The 18315-nt window shown below is 39.4% G+C and overlaps 1 protein-coding gene across 1 annotated transcript in view; it reads left to right on the forward strand.

Annotated features, from left to right (window-relative positions):
• The first annotated feature begins 485 nt into the window (after window positions 1-485).
• PHACTR4 (phosphatase and actin regulator 4) overlaps window positions 486-18315 on the forward strand; it is a 47348-nt gene continuing 29518 nt past the window's right edge. Inside the window, exons 1-3 of the mRNA XM_065882286.1 lie at window positions 486-749; window positions 17079-17249; window positions 17889-17969. Coding sequence (XP_065738358.1) covers window positions 614-749; window positions 17079-17249; window positions 17889-17969 — 388 coding nt within the window. The 5' untranslated portion in view covers window positions 486-613. The remainder of the gene's footprint in view (window positions 750-17078; window positions 17250-17888; window positions 17970-18315) is intronic.

Genomic DNA, 18315 nt, shown 5'->3' on the forward strand with positions numbered 1-18315 from the left:
TTTTCAGAAATATTTCTTTTTATTTTTAGAAAAGGTATAATTAATTCTAAAATATTGTTCCTAATGTTATTAATTCCCAATACACAGATCCTATTCTGCTCTGAGTATGCCACTCACAGGTACGAAATACAGTTTTAGAGCAAGCAGTGAAATGTCAGCATGGTCTGATTTTGAGGTAAGCCTGTATCTAAAATCTACCTTTGAATGGACTTCTGCTCCCATCAGCTTGGTTACGCATAACCCTGATGTTTTTTGTGTGATTAAATTTACAAATTCTTTGGTAGACTCTTGAGCAGCCTCCCTTTCTTCGTGACTGTGAGTCTGGAAAGTTGTAACCCAGCTCAGTGTCAGAAAAAGTAGGTGTGGACTTTGAGGGCTGTGCCGCTCAGCAGCTAGAATGTGGTTGGCAGTCTCCTCCCCTTCCTGCACTTGAGCTCTTCACAGTGTGCACTCTGGAATGACAGGCATTCCTATGTGAAGAGAGCCAGCGTGAAGACATATTTGTGAGAAACACCAGTGCCTTGTCCGGGATACAGGGAAACAGAAACTCCTGCAGATTAACTGACTTCCTGCCATTTCCTGATGTCTGGCGGTGACACTGAGAGAGGAGTGCATGTCCCCTCCTTACGTGGATTTATCGTTTAAGAAAAGTTCGCTTTGGTCGGGGACAATTTGTTGTTGTGAGACACGAGACAACATAATCATGGGGCAAGCTGACATCTCCAGACCGGTAAATCCAGATGGAGTTGGTGAGTAATAGAAGGCAAAGAAACAAAATCTTGACAGAGGCAAGGCAGATCTGTAGGTGAAGTTGACTATTTTATAGGAATTTGAATGTGAGGATTTTGATGTTTTTAACTTTGGGATGTTTATCGCTTTGTGAAGAATAAATGAAAAATAAGTTAATTTTTCATTCAGTTATATTAATTTACCACTCATAGTTGTGTTTTACTGGATCCTTTTGGACTTTTTAAAGACAATATTGCTAGTAAACCATCTGTTAATTTCTTGCCCTTGCAGAACATAAGTGCTACAGGAACTCATGTTTAGAAATCAATGGTGTTTTACTGCTCTTTTGCAGGACTTGGGCAGCTGATATATACGTGTGGTATAGAATTAGAATTGTTGGCTTCTATAAACAGGACCTGTTTTGTTTTGTTTTGTTTTGTTTTGTTTTGTTGGCTGCAGCATGCGGGATCTTAGTTCCCCCAACCAGTTCCACCAGGCCCCCTGAAGTGAAGCACAGAGTCCTAACCACTGGACCACCAGGGAATTCCCGACAGGACCATTTTTGAGATTTGACTTAATTTTTTAGACTCAGTTATACATTTTCCAAATAAGTCTCAGGCTTTTTCCATTGTGCTCGTGTTTCCATTTCTCATAAGGCAATACTTGGTATAAACATTGCTGAAGGCAGTGCTTTGCGTTTGAAGTGTTATTGTCTCAGAGATAGCTGGAGACCAGGCTGATAAGTGTAGCCAGAGTTTCAAAGCATATAAGTGAAATGGAAGTCCACTGTCACTAAAAGACTCATTTTCCCAACCTTGTGGGGTTTTGTATAAAATGAAGATAGAAAGGTGGGAAAGATAGATTTAAGTGTATGCTCATTAAAGGCTTCCTAAATATAAACAAAGTGGGGAAAAGCCTGTGAATCATTCCTTGACATTATACTTTTTTTTTTTTTTTAAGATTCATACCTTCTCATACCTTCTCTTTGATTTATGAAGCAGCAGAAAACATGTTCAGTCCCAGGGTGCTTTTTTTTTCCCCCTGAAATGAAAAATGTTAGTGACTTTAAAGAAAACCATAAAGTGTGGGAACACAGGTAACACGCCCAAATGGGTCTCATGATTTAATGTAATTTCATTTCTAAAGGTATGTTTTCCCCTGAGAACTTTCCAGATGAAATTCCTACAAAGTACTTTTCATATTTTATTGAAACTGAAGCACATGGATCACAAAGTGAGTCATTCAGCCACAGATTTTTAGGACTGAAATCAGAACTTGACTTACTTTACTTTGATCACCAGGGCTGGGTCCATATCAATTCAGTAGCTCAGTTGTTTTGTTTTGTTTTTATTCCCTTAATGAAATCGTTCTCATTGGGTTGGCCGAAAAATTCATACGATGTTAACGGAAAAACCCGAATGAACTTTTTGTCCAACCCAATGGCTAGAAAAGGGTATAGAGGAAAATATAAAGGACCCTCTGGGGCCTCTCCTCAGCTTGAGATGAAATTAAAAACAGAGTTGTATCCCACCCCACCCCTCTCTCTATGCCTACATTCCCTTATGATGGCATTTTGCTTGTTTGCTCCCAGAGGTAACCACTCTCCTGAATTTGGTAAATTCCCTTTTGGGCCACTAAATTCTCCTGTGGTTTCTACTACAAAGGTGGTTCTCTGTTAACAAGTCAGGATGTAAATCATGCTAGGCATTTATCTATGAGATGGAAATGAAAGGTCTTTGAAAAGCAAGAAATGGGTAAGCAGGTACAGCGTACTAATGAGTGGTAATATTTATGAAGAATGCCCATTTAACATCTATATACTAGACAAAAAATTTCATCTCAACAGATAAAGTTTCAGATTTTTTCTGCCTATTAAAAAAAAGTAGGGCTCATCATTCATCAATTTTTCCTTCTACCAATAATCCTAATAAAAGTCCTGTGAAGTGGGGAGTTCCCTGGTAGCCTAGTGGTTAGGATTCTGGGCTTCCACTGCCACGTCGCAGGTTCAATCCCTGGTCTGGGAACTGAGATCCCGCAAGCTGTGCAGCGCGGCCAAAAAAAGGATTTACTGAGATAAAACTTTCAAATAATACTTTGTAGTTCTCAGTCAACATAAAAAGCTGTTTCTGTGTTCACTAGAATCCTTTACTATGTATCATATTAAAACAAACAGCTAAAAAAAAAACAGCTGATTTAGCACATGTCCTTAAATTAGGCACAAGACCAAAGATATTTATTTATTTATTTAGCTGAGCCGGGTCTTAGTTGCGGCACACGGGATCTTTAGTTGCAGCATGCGAACCCTTAGTTGCAGCATGCATGTGGGATCAAGTTCCCTGACCAGGGATCGAACCCAGCCCCCTACATTGGGAGCATGGAGTCTTAGCCACTGGACCACCAGGGAAGTACCAAGAATTTTAGTGAATTCTACCCAACCATTTAAGCTGGAACTTTCCTTCTCTCTCTAACTTTCCATTCCCTCTCTCTAGCTCTGTTTTTTTTTTTCCCCATCATATACCTTTCACTCAATAATTAGCCTCTTTTTCCCCCACTTTTCCTTTGTATAAGAATATATTGCTTTAAAAGATGTCATATTGTAATATGGGAATTCCCAATCCCCAGGCTGCATACCAGCATCCCCTCATTCATATTACTGCCTGAACCATCCCCCACGCACCCCCCCCATCCATGGAAAAATTGTCTTCCACGAAACTGGTCCCTGGTGGCAAAAAGGTTGGGGACCACTGTTGTAATATTTCCTCTTTCCTTCATTCCTTTTCCATCAGTATTCGATTCATTTTACTCTGAAATTTGTTGTTACGTGTTCTCCCACATGAGAATAGGAGTGGTTTTGGGAAAGGTGCTTTAGAAATAATTTTGTTATTTGGAGGCAAAGTTAGGAGATTGCTGGATGAATAAATTTTAATATAGCTATAGAACAATATTAGCATAGAAATAAATAATCGATGGATTAATTAAAAATAAACTTCTTCATGAGACTTGAAAGAAGAACACTTGGCATTATTTGGTCACCAGAATTATCAGAGACATTTCTCATACCTATCTAGATCTAAAAATAAATGCTTCTGAGAAAGAAGGAACAGGTATACTTTCTTCATGTAATCCAGGAATCAAGAGAAAGTGTTAGGGGTCTGTCATGTACTCCTTAAAGGATTTTCTGTTGAATACCAATCAAGAATTATTATTCCCTCTTTCTGCTTCAGTAGATTTTCTGAATGGCCTATTGTCACAACAGTATATTCCCTCTTTCTACTTGCAGGTTAATTTTGATAGGTTTAAAGTTTTTTTCCATGAGACAATATATTTTCTGGCACCTCACCTTAAAACCTTTCTCTCAACTTAGAACTTTTATCAAAAAAGTATACATATCAAATTGCCAGAGTAAAGCAGCATCACTTCTTGACGCAGTTACGGTCAAAGATCTCTTTTCCCAGAGTTGGAACCTCAGACCTACTTGTACCTGCAGGTACAGAGAGAGACCTTCTCCCTGGCTATCTTCTTGAGTACTTTGCCCAGTTCTATTTCCCAAAGGTCAGAACTATGCAGTATTTCCAAGGGAAGTTATGGGCCTGCCCTAGACAAAGCCTGCTTTGTTCATTAGTGGCAGGTTTTGCTTTCTGTAATTTTGTTGTTTTCTAAAACAGTTTTTTAAATTCAATAATAATCCTCTTTCAGAAGGCAAAAATGAGTATAAGTACAATAGTGTAAGTACCATAAATTAGTGTTCTCCATTTACAGAATTCTAATGCTGTTAAAATGATTGTATAAAAGCAAGATCTGTTTCAAGCTAGATGGGCATAAAAGATAATTAAACAGAACCATTAGATTATAAAAGTAATTGGCCACAACATATTTAAGTCAAACCATTATGCCATATACCTTAAACTTAAAAAAAAAAAAGATAATTGGTACCTCTTGATAATGGAGTATGTATCTCGTTGCACAAAGCTATGTATTTTTAAGTTTCGGACAATAACTGATTATTAAAAGTTTTGGGGGTAAAATGAGAGAATTTTATACACTTTAAATCTACACATTTTTTAAGACCCGACAAGGTATAAGAAATAGGTGTGGAACTAAGACAGTCCCAGTAATTTTGTTGCTTATTACTAAGCCTAGTGAAGGCTATCTTGAAAACTAAGTTATCTGTCAACTACAATTGCCTGTGCCTTACCTTGCCTTCCAACGTGAATGACTAATTGGTTGTAAATCAGATTCTCAAATGAACTAGGTTTACCGTTTAACCCTGTTTTATCCCTTATCTCTAGCAAGTAATGTGGGTATAACATGTATCTGTAGCAAATAGTTTATGTGAAGATGAAAAGTGCTAAGTTATTTTTTAATAATACTATACATTTATTTTAAAATCACCTCAGAAATTCACCTGGAACAACTAAACTTGAGCTAAAAAACATTGAATTAAATGTTGACCAGGAAAAAACTTAGGGTTGAAGAAAGAAACTGCTAGAACTCTGCATAATATGTGAAATAAGAAACAAGCCTCTGAAATGTGAGGTGCTAGCTACAACTTGGAGGAGGGAGTAAGTAGTTTAAACACCGGGGCATAGTTTCAGGGTACTTCTCAAACTGGAAACTCCAAACTGTATTTAGTTATCTTCCTCTCCTAACTCCACCCCCTCCAAAAAACACCAAGACCTCCAACTCTGTGAATTGCTTTCCTAGTGGCCTGCGGCTGCATGACTTCCTTGGAACACACAATCCTAAAACTATAGCCAGCATTCTACACCCTGTTTTCTGGCAAACAAAGGGAAACAAGGAGGGAAAAGCCACCTTGTTTTGGTTCTCATTGGAAAACAGAATGAGACCATGAGGACATTTTAAATTCCATACTGAGTTTAAATAGAAACAGTGGGGTATCCAAATGTGACTCCAAGCCTGTATTTCTTCTGTCAAATTGGAAATGGGGGCTTCCCTGGTGGCTCAGTGGTTAAGAATCAGCCTGCCAGTGCAGGGGACACGGGTTTGAGCCCTGGTCAATGAAGATCCCACATACCGCGGAGCAAGGCCGTTCACCACAACTACTGAGCCTGCACTCTAGAGCCTGCAAGCCACAACTACTGAGCCTGCATGCCACAACTACTGGAACTGCATGCCTAGAGCCTGTACTCTGCAACAAGAGAAGCCACCGCAAGGAGAAGCCCGTGCACGGCAACGAAGAGTAGCCCCCGCTTGCCGCAACTAGAGAAAGCACGCGCACAGCAACAAAGACCCAGTGCAGCCAAAAATAAATAAATTTTTAAAAATTGGAAATGGGAGGGGATGGTCATAAAATCAGAATTGTTGAGAACAAATATTTGGTTGATGTGCAGGTTTGCTTATGAACAGTTTCAAATTCACCTCCCTAAGCCCTTTATTTATGAGTACAGAAACAATATTTGAGGTGTAATTGTATCATTAAGAATAAAAAAGATCGGGACTTCCCTGGTGGCGCAGTGGTTGAGAGTCCGCCTGCCGATGCAGGGAACACGGGTTCGTGGCCCGGACCGGGAAGATCTCACATGCCGCAGAGTGGCTGGGCCTGTGAGCCATGGCCGCTGAGCCTGCGCATCCGGAGCCTGTGCTCCGCAACGGGAGAGGCCACAACAGTGAGAGGCCCGGGTACCACCAAAATAAAATAAAATAAAATAAAATAAAAAAGATGGTTTCTCAGTACCTGAGTATACTTTTTCTTGTATAATTTATTCATCCATCAGTTTCTCTTTCTATTGCAGTTTTCTAAGTGATGCAAGTGAATTTTCTTAAAGTCAGACAAAAATTCACAGTAGGAAGCCTGAATAGTTTCAGTGGATCCAAGAATGCTACGGAGATTAGTGGCTTCAATTAGATCTAATCAGCCACTGCTAAAACGAATTTATGCATACTTTAAAACCCTTTATTCCACAGCTGAAAAGCTTACACCTGGTGAATTTAGATTACCGTTAAATTTGGTCTCTGGCTCCTTTAGCACAAGGTTGTACTCACGGTGAACAAGGGTGGTATTCTTAAAAGAATGTAGGACTAGAAACTGTTGCTTGGGTGATCCAAACCTACTTACTTTAACATGTGTCACTACCCTAAGAAAATGTCCTTGAATGGTTTAATTTGCTTAATACTTCAGACTATGATTTTTATGTAGGAAATTTTTTTTTTTTTGGCTGCATTGGGTCTTTGTTGCTCAGCGCAGGCTTTCTCTAGTTGTGGCGAGCGAGGGCTACTCTTCGTTGCAGTGCGTGGGTTTCTCGCTGCAGTGGCTTGTCTTGTTGCGGAGCACGGGCTCTAAGCACGCGGGCTTCAGTAGTTGTGGCACATGGGCTCAGTAGCTGTGCCTCGTGGGCTCTAGAGCGCAAGCTCAGTAGTTGTGGTACACGAGCTTAGTCGCTCCGCAGCATGTGAGATCTTCCTGGACCAGGGCTTGAACCCGTGTCCCCTGCATTGGCAGGTGGATTTTTAACCACTGTGCCACCAGAGAAGCCCGGAAATAATTCATTTTTATAGGAACCTAATGTTTAGAAAGAATTGCTTACTTTTATGTACTTATATATATGCTGGCCTTTATTAACTGTTATGATTTGAAAGCTCCCACTTTCAAAGTAAATTTGTTTTTATTCCAATTATAAAAGCCATACATGTTCACTGTAAAATAAAAAAACACACACACAAAAAATAGAAGAAGCTAAAAGAAGCACAGATATCCTGTAGTCCTATCATCAAATTATATTTACATTTTCGTTTAGTTCTTTGCATTCTCCTTTTTTTTTGAATTTTTGAATTTTATTTATTTTTTTATACAGCAGGTTCTTATTAGTTATCTATTTTATACATATTAGTGTATATATGTCAATCCCGATTTCCCAATTCATTCCACCACCAACACCGCTCCCCCCTGCCCGCCACTTTACCCCCTTGGTGTCCATACGTTTGTTCTCTACATCTGTGTCTCTTTTTCTGCCCTGGAAACCGGTTCATCTGTACCATTTTTCTAGGTTCCACATATATGCGTTAATATATGATATTTGTTTTTCTGACTTACTTTATTCTATATGACAGTCTCTAGATCCATCCACGTCTCTACAAATGACGCAGTTTCGTCCCTGTCTGAGTAATATTCCATTGTATATATGTACCACATCTTCTTTATCCATTCATCTGTCGATGGGCATTTAGGTTGCTTCCATGACTTGGCTATTGTAAATAGTGCTGCAATGAACATTGGAGTGCATGTGTCTTTTTGAATTATGGTTTTCTCAGGGTATATGCCCAGTAGTGGGATTGCTGGGTCATATGGTAATTCTATTTTTAGTTTTTTAAGGAACTTCCATACTGTTCTCCATAGTGGCTGTATCACTTTACATTCCAACCAACAGTGCAAGAGGGTTCCCTTTTCTCCACACCTTCTCCAGCATTTATTGTTTCTAGATTTTCTTATGATGCCCATTCTAACTGGTGTGAGGTGATACCTCATTGTAGTTTTGATTTGCAGTTCTCTAATAATTAGTGATGTTGAGCAGCTTTTCATGTGCTTCTTGGCCATCTGTATGTCATCTTTGGAGAAATGTCTATTTAGGTCTGCTCATTTTTCGATTGGGTTGTTCGTTTTGTTAATATCGAGCTGCATGAGCTGTTTATATATTTTGGAGATTGATCCTTTGTCCGTTGATTCATTTGCAAATATTTTCTCCCATTCTGAGGGTTGTCTTTTCGTCTTGTTTGTAGTTTCCTTTGCTTTGCAAAAGATTTTAAGTTTCATTAGGTCCCATTTGTTTATTTTTGTTTCTATTTCCATAACTCTAGGAGGTGGATCAAAAAAGATCTTGCTGTGATTTATGTCAAAGAGTGTTCTTCCTATGTTTTCCTCTAAGAGTTTTATAATGTCCAGTCTTATGTTTAGTTCTCTAACCCATTTTGAGCTTATTTTTGTGTATGGTGTTAAGGAGTGTTCTCATTTCATTCTTTTACATGTAGCTGTCCAGTTTTCCCAGCGCCACTTATTGAAGAGATTGTCTTCTCTCCATTGTATATCCTTGCCTCCTTTGTCGTAGATTAGTTGACCATAGGTGCGTGGGTTTATCTCTGGGCTTTCTGTCCTGTTCCATTGATGTATTTTTCTGTTTTTGTGCCAGTACCATATTGTCTTGATTACTGTAGCTTTGTAGTGTAGTCTGAAGTCAGGGAGTCTGATTCCTCCAACTCCGTTTTTTTCCCTCAAGGCTGCTTGGGCTATTGGGGGTCTTTTGTGTCTCCGTACAAATTTTAAGATTTTTTGTTCTAGTTCTGTAAAACATGCCACTGGTAATTTGATAGGGATTGCATTGAATCTGTAGATTGCTTTGGGTAGTATAGTCATTTTCACAATATTGATTCTTCCAATCCAAGTACATGGTATATCTCTCCATCTGTTTGTGTCATCTTTTTTTTTTTTTTTTTTTTTTTTTTTTTTTGCGGTACGCGGGCCTCTCACTGTTGTGGCCTCTCCCATTGCAGAGCACAGGCTCCGGACGCACAGGCTCAGTGGCCATGGCTCACGGGCCCAGCTGCTCTGCGGCATGTGGGATCCTCCCGGACCGGGACACATACCCATGTCCCCTGCATCGGCAGGTGGACTCTCAACCACTGCACCACCAGGGAAGCCCCTGTTTATGTCATCTTTGATTTCTTTGATCATTGTCTTATAGTTTTCTCAGTGCAGGTCTTTTACCTCCTTAGGTAGGTTTATTCCTAGGTATTTTATTCTTTTTGTTGCAATGGTGAATGGGAGTGTTTCCTTAATTACTCTTTCTGATCTTTCATTGTTAGTGTATAGGAATGCAAGAAATTTCTGTGTATTAATTTTGTATCCTGCAACTTTACCAAATTCATTGATTAGCTCTAGTAGCTTTCTGGCGGCATTTTTAGGATTCTCTATGTATAGTATCATGTCATCTGCAAACAGTGACAGTTTGACTTCTTCTTTTCCAATTTGTATTCCTTTTATTTCTTTTTCTTCTCTGATTGCTGTGGCTAGGACTTCCGAAACTGTGTTGAATAATAGTGGCGAGAGTGGACACCCTTGTCTTGTTCCTGATCTTAGAGGAAATGCTTTCAGTTTTTCACCATTGTGAATGATGTTTGCTGTGGGTATGTCGTATATGGCCTTTATTATGTTGAGGTAGGTTCCCTCTGTGCCCACTCTCTGGAGAGTTCTTATCATAAATGAGTGTTGAATTTTGTCAGAAACTTTTTCTGCATCTATTGAGATGATCATATGTTATTTCTTCTTCAATTTGTTAATATGGTATATCACATTGATTGATTTGAGTATATTGAAGAATCCTTGCATCCCTGGGATAAATCCCACTTGATCATGGTGTATGATCCTTTTAATGTGTTGTTGGATTCTGTTTTCTAGTATTTTGTTGAGGATTTTTGCATCTATATTCATCAGTGATATTGGTCTGTAATTTTCTTTTTTTGTAGTATCTTTGTCTGGTTTTGGTATCAGGGTGATGGTGGCCTCATAGAATGAGTTTGGGAGTGTTCTCTCCTCTGCAATTTTTAGAAGACTTTGAGAAGGATGGGTGTTAACTCTTCTCTAAATGTTTGATGGAATTCACCTGTGAAGCCATCTGGTCCTGGACTTTTGTTTGTTGGAAGATTTTTAATCACAGTTTCAATTTCATTACTTGTGATTGGTCTGTTCATATTTTCTATTTCTTCCTTGGATCAGTCTTGGAAGGTTATACCTTTCTAAGAATTTGTCCATTTCTTCCAGGTTGTCCATTTTATTGGCATAGAGCTGCTTGTAGTAGTCTCTTAGGATGCTTTGTATTTCTGAAGTGTCCCTTGTAACTTCTCCTTTTTCATTTCTAATTTTATTGATTTGAGTCCTCTCCCTGTTTTTCTTGTTGAGTCTGGCTAAAGGTTTATCAATTTTGTTTATCTTCTCAACGAACCAGCTTTTAGTTTTATTCACTTTGCTATATTGTTTTCTTTGTTTCTATTTCATTTATTTCTGCTCTGATCTTTATGATTTCTTTCCTTTTACTAACTTTGGGTTTTGTTTGTTCTTCTATCTCTAGTTCCTTTAGGTGTAAGGTTAGATTGTTTATTTGAGAGTTTTCTTGTTTCTTGAGGTAGGCTTGTATTGCTGTAAACTTCCCTCTTAGAACCGCTTTTGCTGCATCCCATAGGTTTTGGTTCGTCGTGTTTTCGTTGTAATTTGTCTCTAGATATTTTTTGATTTCTTCATTGATCTCTTGGTTATCTAGTAATGTTTTGTTTAGCCTCCATGTGTTTACGTTTTTTTCCCTGTAATTTATTTCTGGTCTCATAGCATTGTGGTCAGAAAAGATGCTTGATATGATTTCAGTTTTCTTAAATTTACCAGACTTGATTCGTGACCCAAGTTGTGATCTGTCCTGGAGAATATTCTGTGTGCACTTGAGAAGAAAATGTAATCTGCTGTCTTTGGATGGAATGTCCTATAAATATCAATTAAATCTATCTGGTCTATGGTGTCATTTAAAACTTGTGTTTCCTTATTAATTTTCTGTTGGATGATCTGTCCATTGGTGTAAGTGAAGTGTTAAAGTCCCCCACTATTATTGTGTTACCCTTGTTTTCTTCCTTTCTAGCTGTTAGCAGTTGCCTTGTGTATCGAGGTGCTCCTATGTTGGGTGCATATATATTTATAATTATGATATCTTCTTCTTGGATTGATCCCGTGATCATTATGTTGTGTCCTTCCTTGTATCCTGTAACATTCTTTATTTTCGAGTCTATTTTATCTGATATGAGTATTGTTACTCCAGCTTTCTTTTGATTTCCATTTGCATGGAATATCTTTTTCCATCCCCTCACTTTCAGTCTGTATGTGTCCCAAGGTCTGAAGTGCGTCTCTTGTAGACAGCATATAGATGGGTCTTGTTTTTGTATCCATTCAGCGAGCCTGTGTCTTTTGGTTGGAGCATTTAATCCATTCACGTTTAAGGTAATTATCAATATGTATGTTCCTATTACCATTTTCTTAATGTTATGGGTTTGTTTTTGTAGGTCCTTTTCTTCTCTTGTGTTTCCCACTTAGAGAAGTTCCTTTAGCATTTGTTGTAGAGCTGGTTTGGTGGTGCTGAATTCTCTTAGCTTTTGCTTGTCTGTAAAACTTTTGATTTCTCTGTCGATTCTGAATGATATCCTTGCCGGGTAGAGTAATCTTGGTTGTAGGTTCTTAACTTTCATCACCTTAAATATATCATACCACTCTCTTCTGGCTTATAGAGTTTCTGCTGAGAAATCAGCTGTTAACCTTATGGGAGTTCCCTTGTATGTTGTCATTTTTCCCTTGCTGCTTTTAATAATTTTTCTTTGGCTTTAATTTTTGTCAGTTTGATTACTATGTGTCTTGGCATGTTTCTCCTTGGGTTTAATGTGCCTGGGACTCTCTGCGCTTCCTGGACTTGGGTGGCTTTTTCCTTTCCCATGTTAGGGAAATTTTCAGCCATAATCTCTTCACATATTTTCTCGGGTCCTTTCTCTCATCTCCTTCTGGGACACCTATAATGCGAATGCTGTTATGTTTAATATTGTCCCAGAGGTCTCTTATCTCTTAGGCTGTCTTCATTTCTTTTCATTCTTTTTTCTTTATTCTGTTCCACAGCAGTGAATTCCACCATTCTGTCTTCCAGGTCACTTATTCTTCTGCCTCAGTTATTCTCCTATTGATTCCTTCTAGTGTATTTTTCATTTCAGTTATTGTATTGTTCATCTCTGTTTGTTTGTTCTTTAATTCTTCTAGGTCTTTGTCAAACATTTCTTGCATCTTCTTGATCTTTGCCTCCATTCTTTATCCGAGGTCCTGGATCATCTTCACTATCATTATTCTGAATTCTTTTTCTGGAAAGTTGCCTATCTCCACTTCATTTAGTTGTTTTTCTGGGGTTTTATGTTGTTTCATCATCTGGTACAAAGTCCTCTGCCTTTTCATTTTGTCTAACTTTCTGTGAATATCCCATTCTCCTTTTTAATGTATATTATAGTTTAGGTAATGCAGTGCATGTAACTTCCTACTGTATTTTTTTTTTTTTTTTTGCGTTACGCGGGCCTCTCACTGTTGTGGCCTCTCCCATTGCGGAGCACAGGCTCCGGATGCACAGGCTCAGCGGCCGTGGCTCGCCGGCCCAGCCGCTCCGCGGCATGTGGGATCTTCCCAGACCGGGACACGAACCCGTGTCCCCTGCATCGGCAGGTGCACTCTCAACCACTGCGCCACCAGGGAAGCCCCCTACTCTATTTTTAACCTGTATTTGAAAAAATATGTTCATGGCCCTGGCCCCTATTCTAGTTCTAAATAATACCTAGTTAGGGACTTCCCTGGTGATCCAGTGTTTAAGAATCTTCATTCCAATGCAAGGGACATGGGTTCAGTCCCTGGTTGAGGAACAAAGATCCCACATGCCACAGGGCAACTAAGCCCGCATGCTGTAGAGCCCACATGCCACAACTAGAGATAGCCCCCACGCCGCAACAAAAGATCTCACATGCCGCAGCAAAGATCCCACGTGCCACAACTAAGACCCAACGTAGCCATATAAATAAATAAATAAATAAATATTTTTTTAAAAAATAATAGGGACTTCCCTGGTGGTCCAGTGGTTGAGACTTTGCCTTTCAATGCATGGGGTACGTGTCCCATCCCTGGTCAGGGAGCTAAGATCCCACATGCCTCATGGCCAAAAAATGAAAACATAAAACAGAAGCCATATTGTAACAAGTTCAATAAAGACTTCAAAAATGGTCCACATCAAAAAATAAATAAATAGAGACTTCCCTGGTGGCGCAGTGGTTAAGAATCCGCCTGCCAATGCAGGGGATGCGGGTTCAATCCCTGGTCCAGGAAGATCCCACATGCCACGGAGCAACTAAGCCCGTGTGCCACAGCTACTGAAGTGACCTGCATGCTGCAACTACTGAGCCCACATGCTGCAACAACTGAAGCCCAAGTGCTTAGAGCCCATGCTCCACAACAAGAGAAGCCACCGCAATGAGAAGCCCATGCACTACAACGAAGAGTAGCCCCCGCTTGCTGTAACTAGAGAAAGCCCGCACATAGCAACGAAGACCCAACGCGGCCAAAAATAAAGAAGGGAAGAAAGGAAGGAAGGAAGGGAGAGAGGGAGAGAGGCAGGAAGGAAGGAAGGAAGGGAGGGAGGGAGAAAGAAAGAATTAGGTTACGTGCAGAGAATGTCTGCCTGTCTCTTTTAACATGTAAAAGTTTTCCAGATAGTAATCTGGAATTGCATTTAACAAGCTGACTAATCATAAGAATTGCCTGAGAAATTTTTTTAAAACAGATTTTTAGGTCCCAGCTCCTGGAGATTCTGTGTTTTGAAAAGGCAACTGGGCTGATTCCAAGTATTTGGAACAGATTTGGGTGTCACGGAAATAATGTTCTGTTTGTCATGAAAGTGAGGAGGGGAGAAGGGGAAGGAAAGGAGAATGTGAGAATATAAGAATATGAATGAATGAATTTGGGATGATAACTGGGTCAGGACTTGGTGTGGCTGAACCTCACTGCCTGATGCAAGAGGCATACCAGTTTCTAAAAGTTTTATGGACATGAGGATTAAACACATTTTCATAAAGCGTCAAAGAAAAAAAGTACTGCTCTCTTTGCTTTTTGTTTTCAGTGCCTTGATGGCAGATGCATTCATTTTTATCATAAGCTGTTGGTATTTTCCACACACACTGTGACTTAATAGAAACTGAACTTATTTTGAGTTCGTATGCTAGCAGGCGTAAATATGTTTGAAAGGATATCATGATTTTCTTGTTTTGAATGTATAAGAGAAAGAGGACAGATAAATTTGTTGTTCTATATAATGAAGAACTAAAAGGGTTGAACTAAATCCTACTTTAGAAGGTCATTAGATATCTAAGAAGATAGTGGAAGCAGGCTAGATTGGATATATTTCATTTTAGGACTTTACAGACAGGAACTTTTCTGTGAATATGTTACCACCTAACATTCCTAAAAGTTTTTGGCTATTTTTCTTTGTAAAAGCGTCACATAGCGCTAATAACCTTTACTTTCATACTGTTAGTTTGGGGTTTTGTTTGTTTTGGTTTGGGTTTTGTTTTTTTATATTATCTTCCCTATTACTTTTAACCAAACAGGCATTTTCCTGTGTGTCTTTTGGAACTCAGTGAATTTCACTCAGTGGGTGGGTTAGCAAGAGATTTAAAGTTTCAGTCCTTCCTTGTCTCTGTAAGGAAGGCTACTCTTTGAGAATGAACAACTTATGATACTTATCTCCATTTCTGAAAGTGTCATCATTAACATATGTTAAATACCAATGTTATGATATCATGAATGCTCTGAAATGTGTCCAGGTCTCATTGACATTCCACAATTGGTAGAATACTGTCTTAGTTAAAGCACTCACTCTTAAAAACAGTACCATGTGTTCACCCTAGTGCCACTCTTGGTGGTCCATCCTGGGGTACCACTGAGGGGAAATTGTTAGGATAGGAGTTATTCTACGTCTCTAGCAACTAAACTTTAAAAAATATGATCCAATGTTATAACCATGTTCTATTGCATTTCATGTAAAGGATTAAAGTAGTTGAGGCCCAAGATGCCCTCAAGTACAGAAAAGAGTCACTGTCCTCTGTCATCTTCATCCGTTGCACTTCAGGAACCAGACCCCTGTTTTGCCTATGTCATCTTAGGCATAGCAAAGTAATGCATCAGCAGCCATTGCTGCAGTCGCTCTGATAATTACTGTTGTGTAAATCTTACCTTTATCAACGGACTTCCCTAGACTCAGCATCTATGAACTGAAAAAAGATTGAATCTGTCAAGTGTTTCTTTAAAAAAATTAATGCTTGTTGATTGTGTATTTTCTCATATGAAAAAATATCTATTGAATTAAGAGGGTTGTTTTGTTTTTTGTGGGGTTTTTTTGCGGTACGCGGGCCTCTCACCGCTGCGGCCCCTCCCGCTGTGGAGCACAGGCTCCGGACGCGCAGGCCCAGCGGCCACGGCCCACGGGCCCAGCCGCTCCGCGGCACGCGGGATCCTCCCAGACCGGGGCACGAACCCGTGCCCCCTGCATCGGCAGGCAGACTCTCAACCACTGCGCCACCAGGGAAGCCCAAGAGGGTTTTTTTTAAGAGTATACATTATGCCCCTTTGTCCTCCCCACCTCCAAATGCATTATTTGCTTCAAATGTGAAATTGTTTACAATAAACATGTTAACTTATTACATGTGATTATACAGCATGTGGTCCTTGATGTATTTCTATAAAGTAAAGGTCCCAATTTAATTCCAGGATTGTTATTCCACATTACTCTTTTTTTTCTTCTCCTCTAGACTTCTCCAAAGAACGCTGGGACAGTAGGTGGAGTGCAAAGTTGTATTGTGTTGCCTTCCTGCTTTTTTTGTTGCCTTCCTGCTTTTTTTTATTATTCTTGGCCCAGTCTTGGCTGCTCCTTTCTCTGCCACTAAAGCTCACTCACTAAACCCTGCATGTGTGGTCATTATGAGGGACTCATGGCCTTTCATTTCGATCCTGCACATTTATCATGTCAGTTATGTTTCTTGTCAAATCTTTAGAATCGGGATTGTCCCTAAAGCAATATTGTAATAAGCAAACTGAAATCTCATCTCTACTTTCAAAAAAGTTTTCCTTTATTTTGAAGCACTAATACCCCTGCCTCACCCCGCCCCCCAAGCCCCTTCCAATACTCCAAAACTACCTAAGGTCTTTTTTTGCAAAGAGGGAAAATAATCTGATAACATATACAAGTAAGGTGTTAATACTTAAGTGTTACCCCCCTCCCTGAACTATTTATATCCTGAAAAAGGAGGGCAAGGGAGGGCAGTGTTTAACAGAGAATAATGACTCACTCACCGATGGTAGAATTCTCTGCTTCAATGACACAAGAGATAGTGGTGTTAGCTGAGACAGGCCTTCCCCCATGCCAAGAGGATGAGCATAGCAACAGCAATAGCCTACATTGGGGCAAGATCTCATGCACATTGGGAAGATATCCACATTTGTGTGTGTGTGTGCCTTTAAGAGACTTGAGCTGGTTATGATCATCTCATTGAATTTTTGTCCTAAAATGATGTCAGCTCCATTTGGTTCCTTTTCCTCCTTAGTAATTTATCTGTTATGGATTTTGATGTTTGGTGTCCATGTGATGTCAAGGAGTCTGTCTGCATGATTATTTTATCATTGCTCTGATCCTTTCCAACTACCACAGGAAGAGAGGGGAAGGGACATTTTCAAGATTGTGCTGAAATAATAAATTGGCTATTCTCTTCCCTTTCTCCCTCTCACCATGCAACAGAAGAAGCAGGTCAGCCCACCGCAGACCCAGGCATGGTCATGGACAGTGTGGAAGCAGGAGACACAACGCCTCCTACCAAAAGGAAGAGCAAGTTCTCAGGGTTTGGCAAGATCTTCAAGCCCTGGAAATGGCGGAAAAAAAAAAGCGATAAATTCAAAGAGACATCAGAAGGTGAGATGTTAAGATTTAAATATATGTTCTGAGTTAGAGAGTTCCCCATTGAAGGTACCTAACTTTATCATTCTCTTCCCAAGTTTCTATAACCCCCTGTTTGAAAAGGGAATTGAATCTTTTAATTAAAAAAACAAGTGGTCACTCACTAAGCCATATATGCTATATCCTCATTCCTAGGTTGGTATTTTGATAGGGTTCATGTTTATCGATTGAGTGGTGAATGGAGCTCCTGAACTACAGCAGATATAAGATGCTTCTTTTTTTCTATTCTGGCCACTTCCTCCCGGAGGAAGTTCATCCATAAGTATCTTACTATTGCAATTTCCATTAAAAAGGGAGGGAATTCTCTGGCAGTCCAGTGGGTTAGGACTCCTCGCTCTCATTGCCAAGGGCCCGGGTGGCGGGCCAAAAATTAAAAAAAAGGAAAAGCTAAACTTATGAAAGGATAGTTCTTTTTGGAAATGATATTTTCCCAATAGCACAGGTTGTGAATGAAATTAAGTTTTTAAATTCAAAGCTAGTTTTTGTGTTCTTTTCTTTCCTAAGAATAGAAAATTGAATCACTTTATTCTTTTACCTAAGGAGGTGAATTTTATCTGCCACATTTCTGAGTGTTTTTTTCCAATTTAATGTTAGTTTTAGAGCGAAAAATATCTATGCGAAAACCGAGAGAAGAGCTGGTTAAAAGAGGGGTTCTGTTGGAAGACCCTGAGCAGGGTGAGTTTGCAAATAGCATATGTCTGTCTCTGTACACTTGGTCTTTGGTTCTGACTAAGTATTTGAATTTTCTTTCTTTATTATTGCTGTTGTTGAGAGGGAAGGGGGCTTAAAAAAACTGTTCATGCATCTAGAATATATATTTTTATAACTTCTGTTAAAAAAGAAAAAGGCAATGCGGTAGAAAAGTCTGCAAAAGCACTGAACAGACAGTTCACTGAAGAGTACATACAAATGCCCAATAAACAAAAAGGTGGGTTTTTTACTTCATTAGTAATTAAGGGATACAAATTAAAACCAAAGTAAAATAGCTCTACGTATAAACTAGAAAACCTAAAATTAATCA

This window comes from Phocoena phocoena, chromosome 1, assembly GCF_963924675.1.
Source record: "Phocoena phocoena chromosome 1, mPhoPho1.1, whole genome shotgun sequence".
NCBI lineage: Eukaryota > Metazoa > Chordata > Mammalia > Artiodactyla > Phocoenidae > Phocoena > Phocoena phocoena.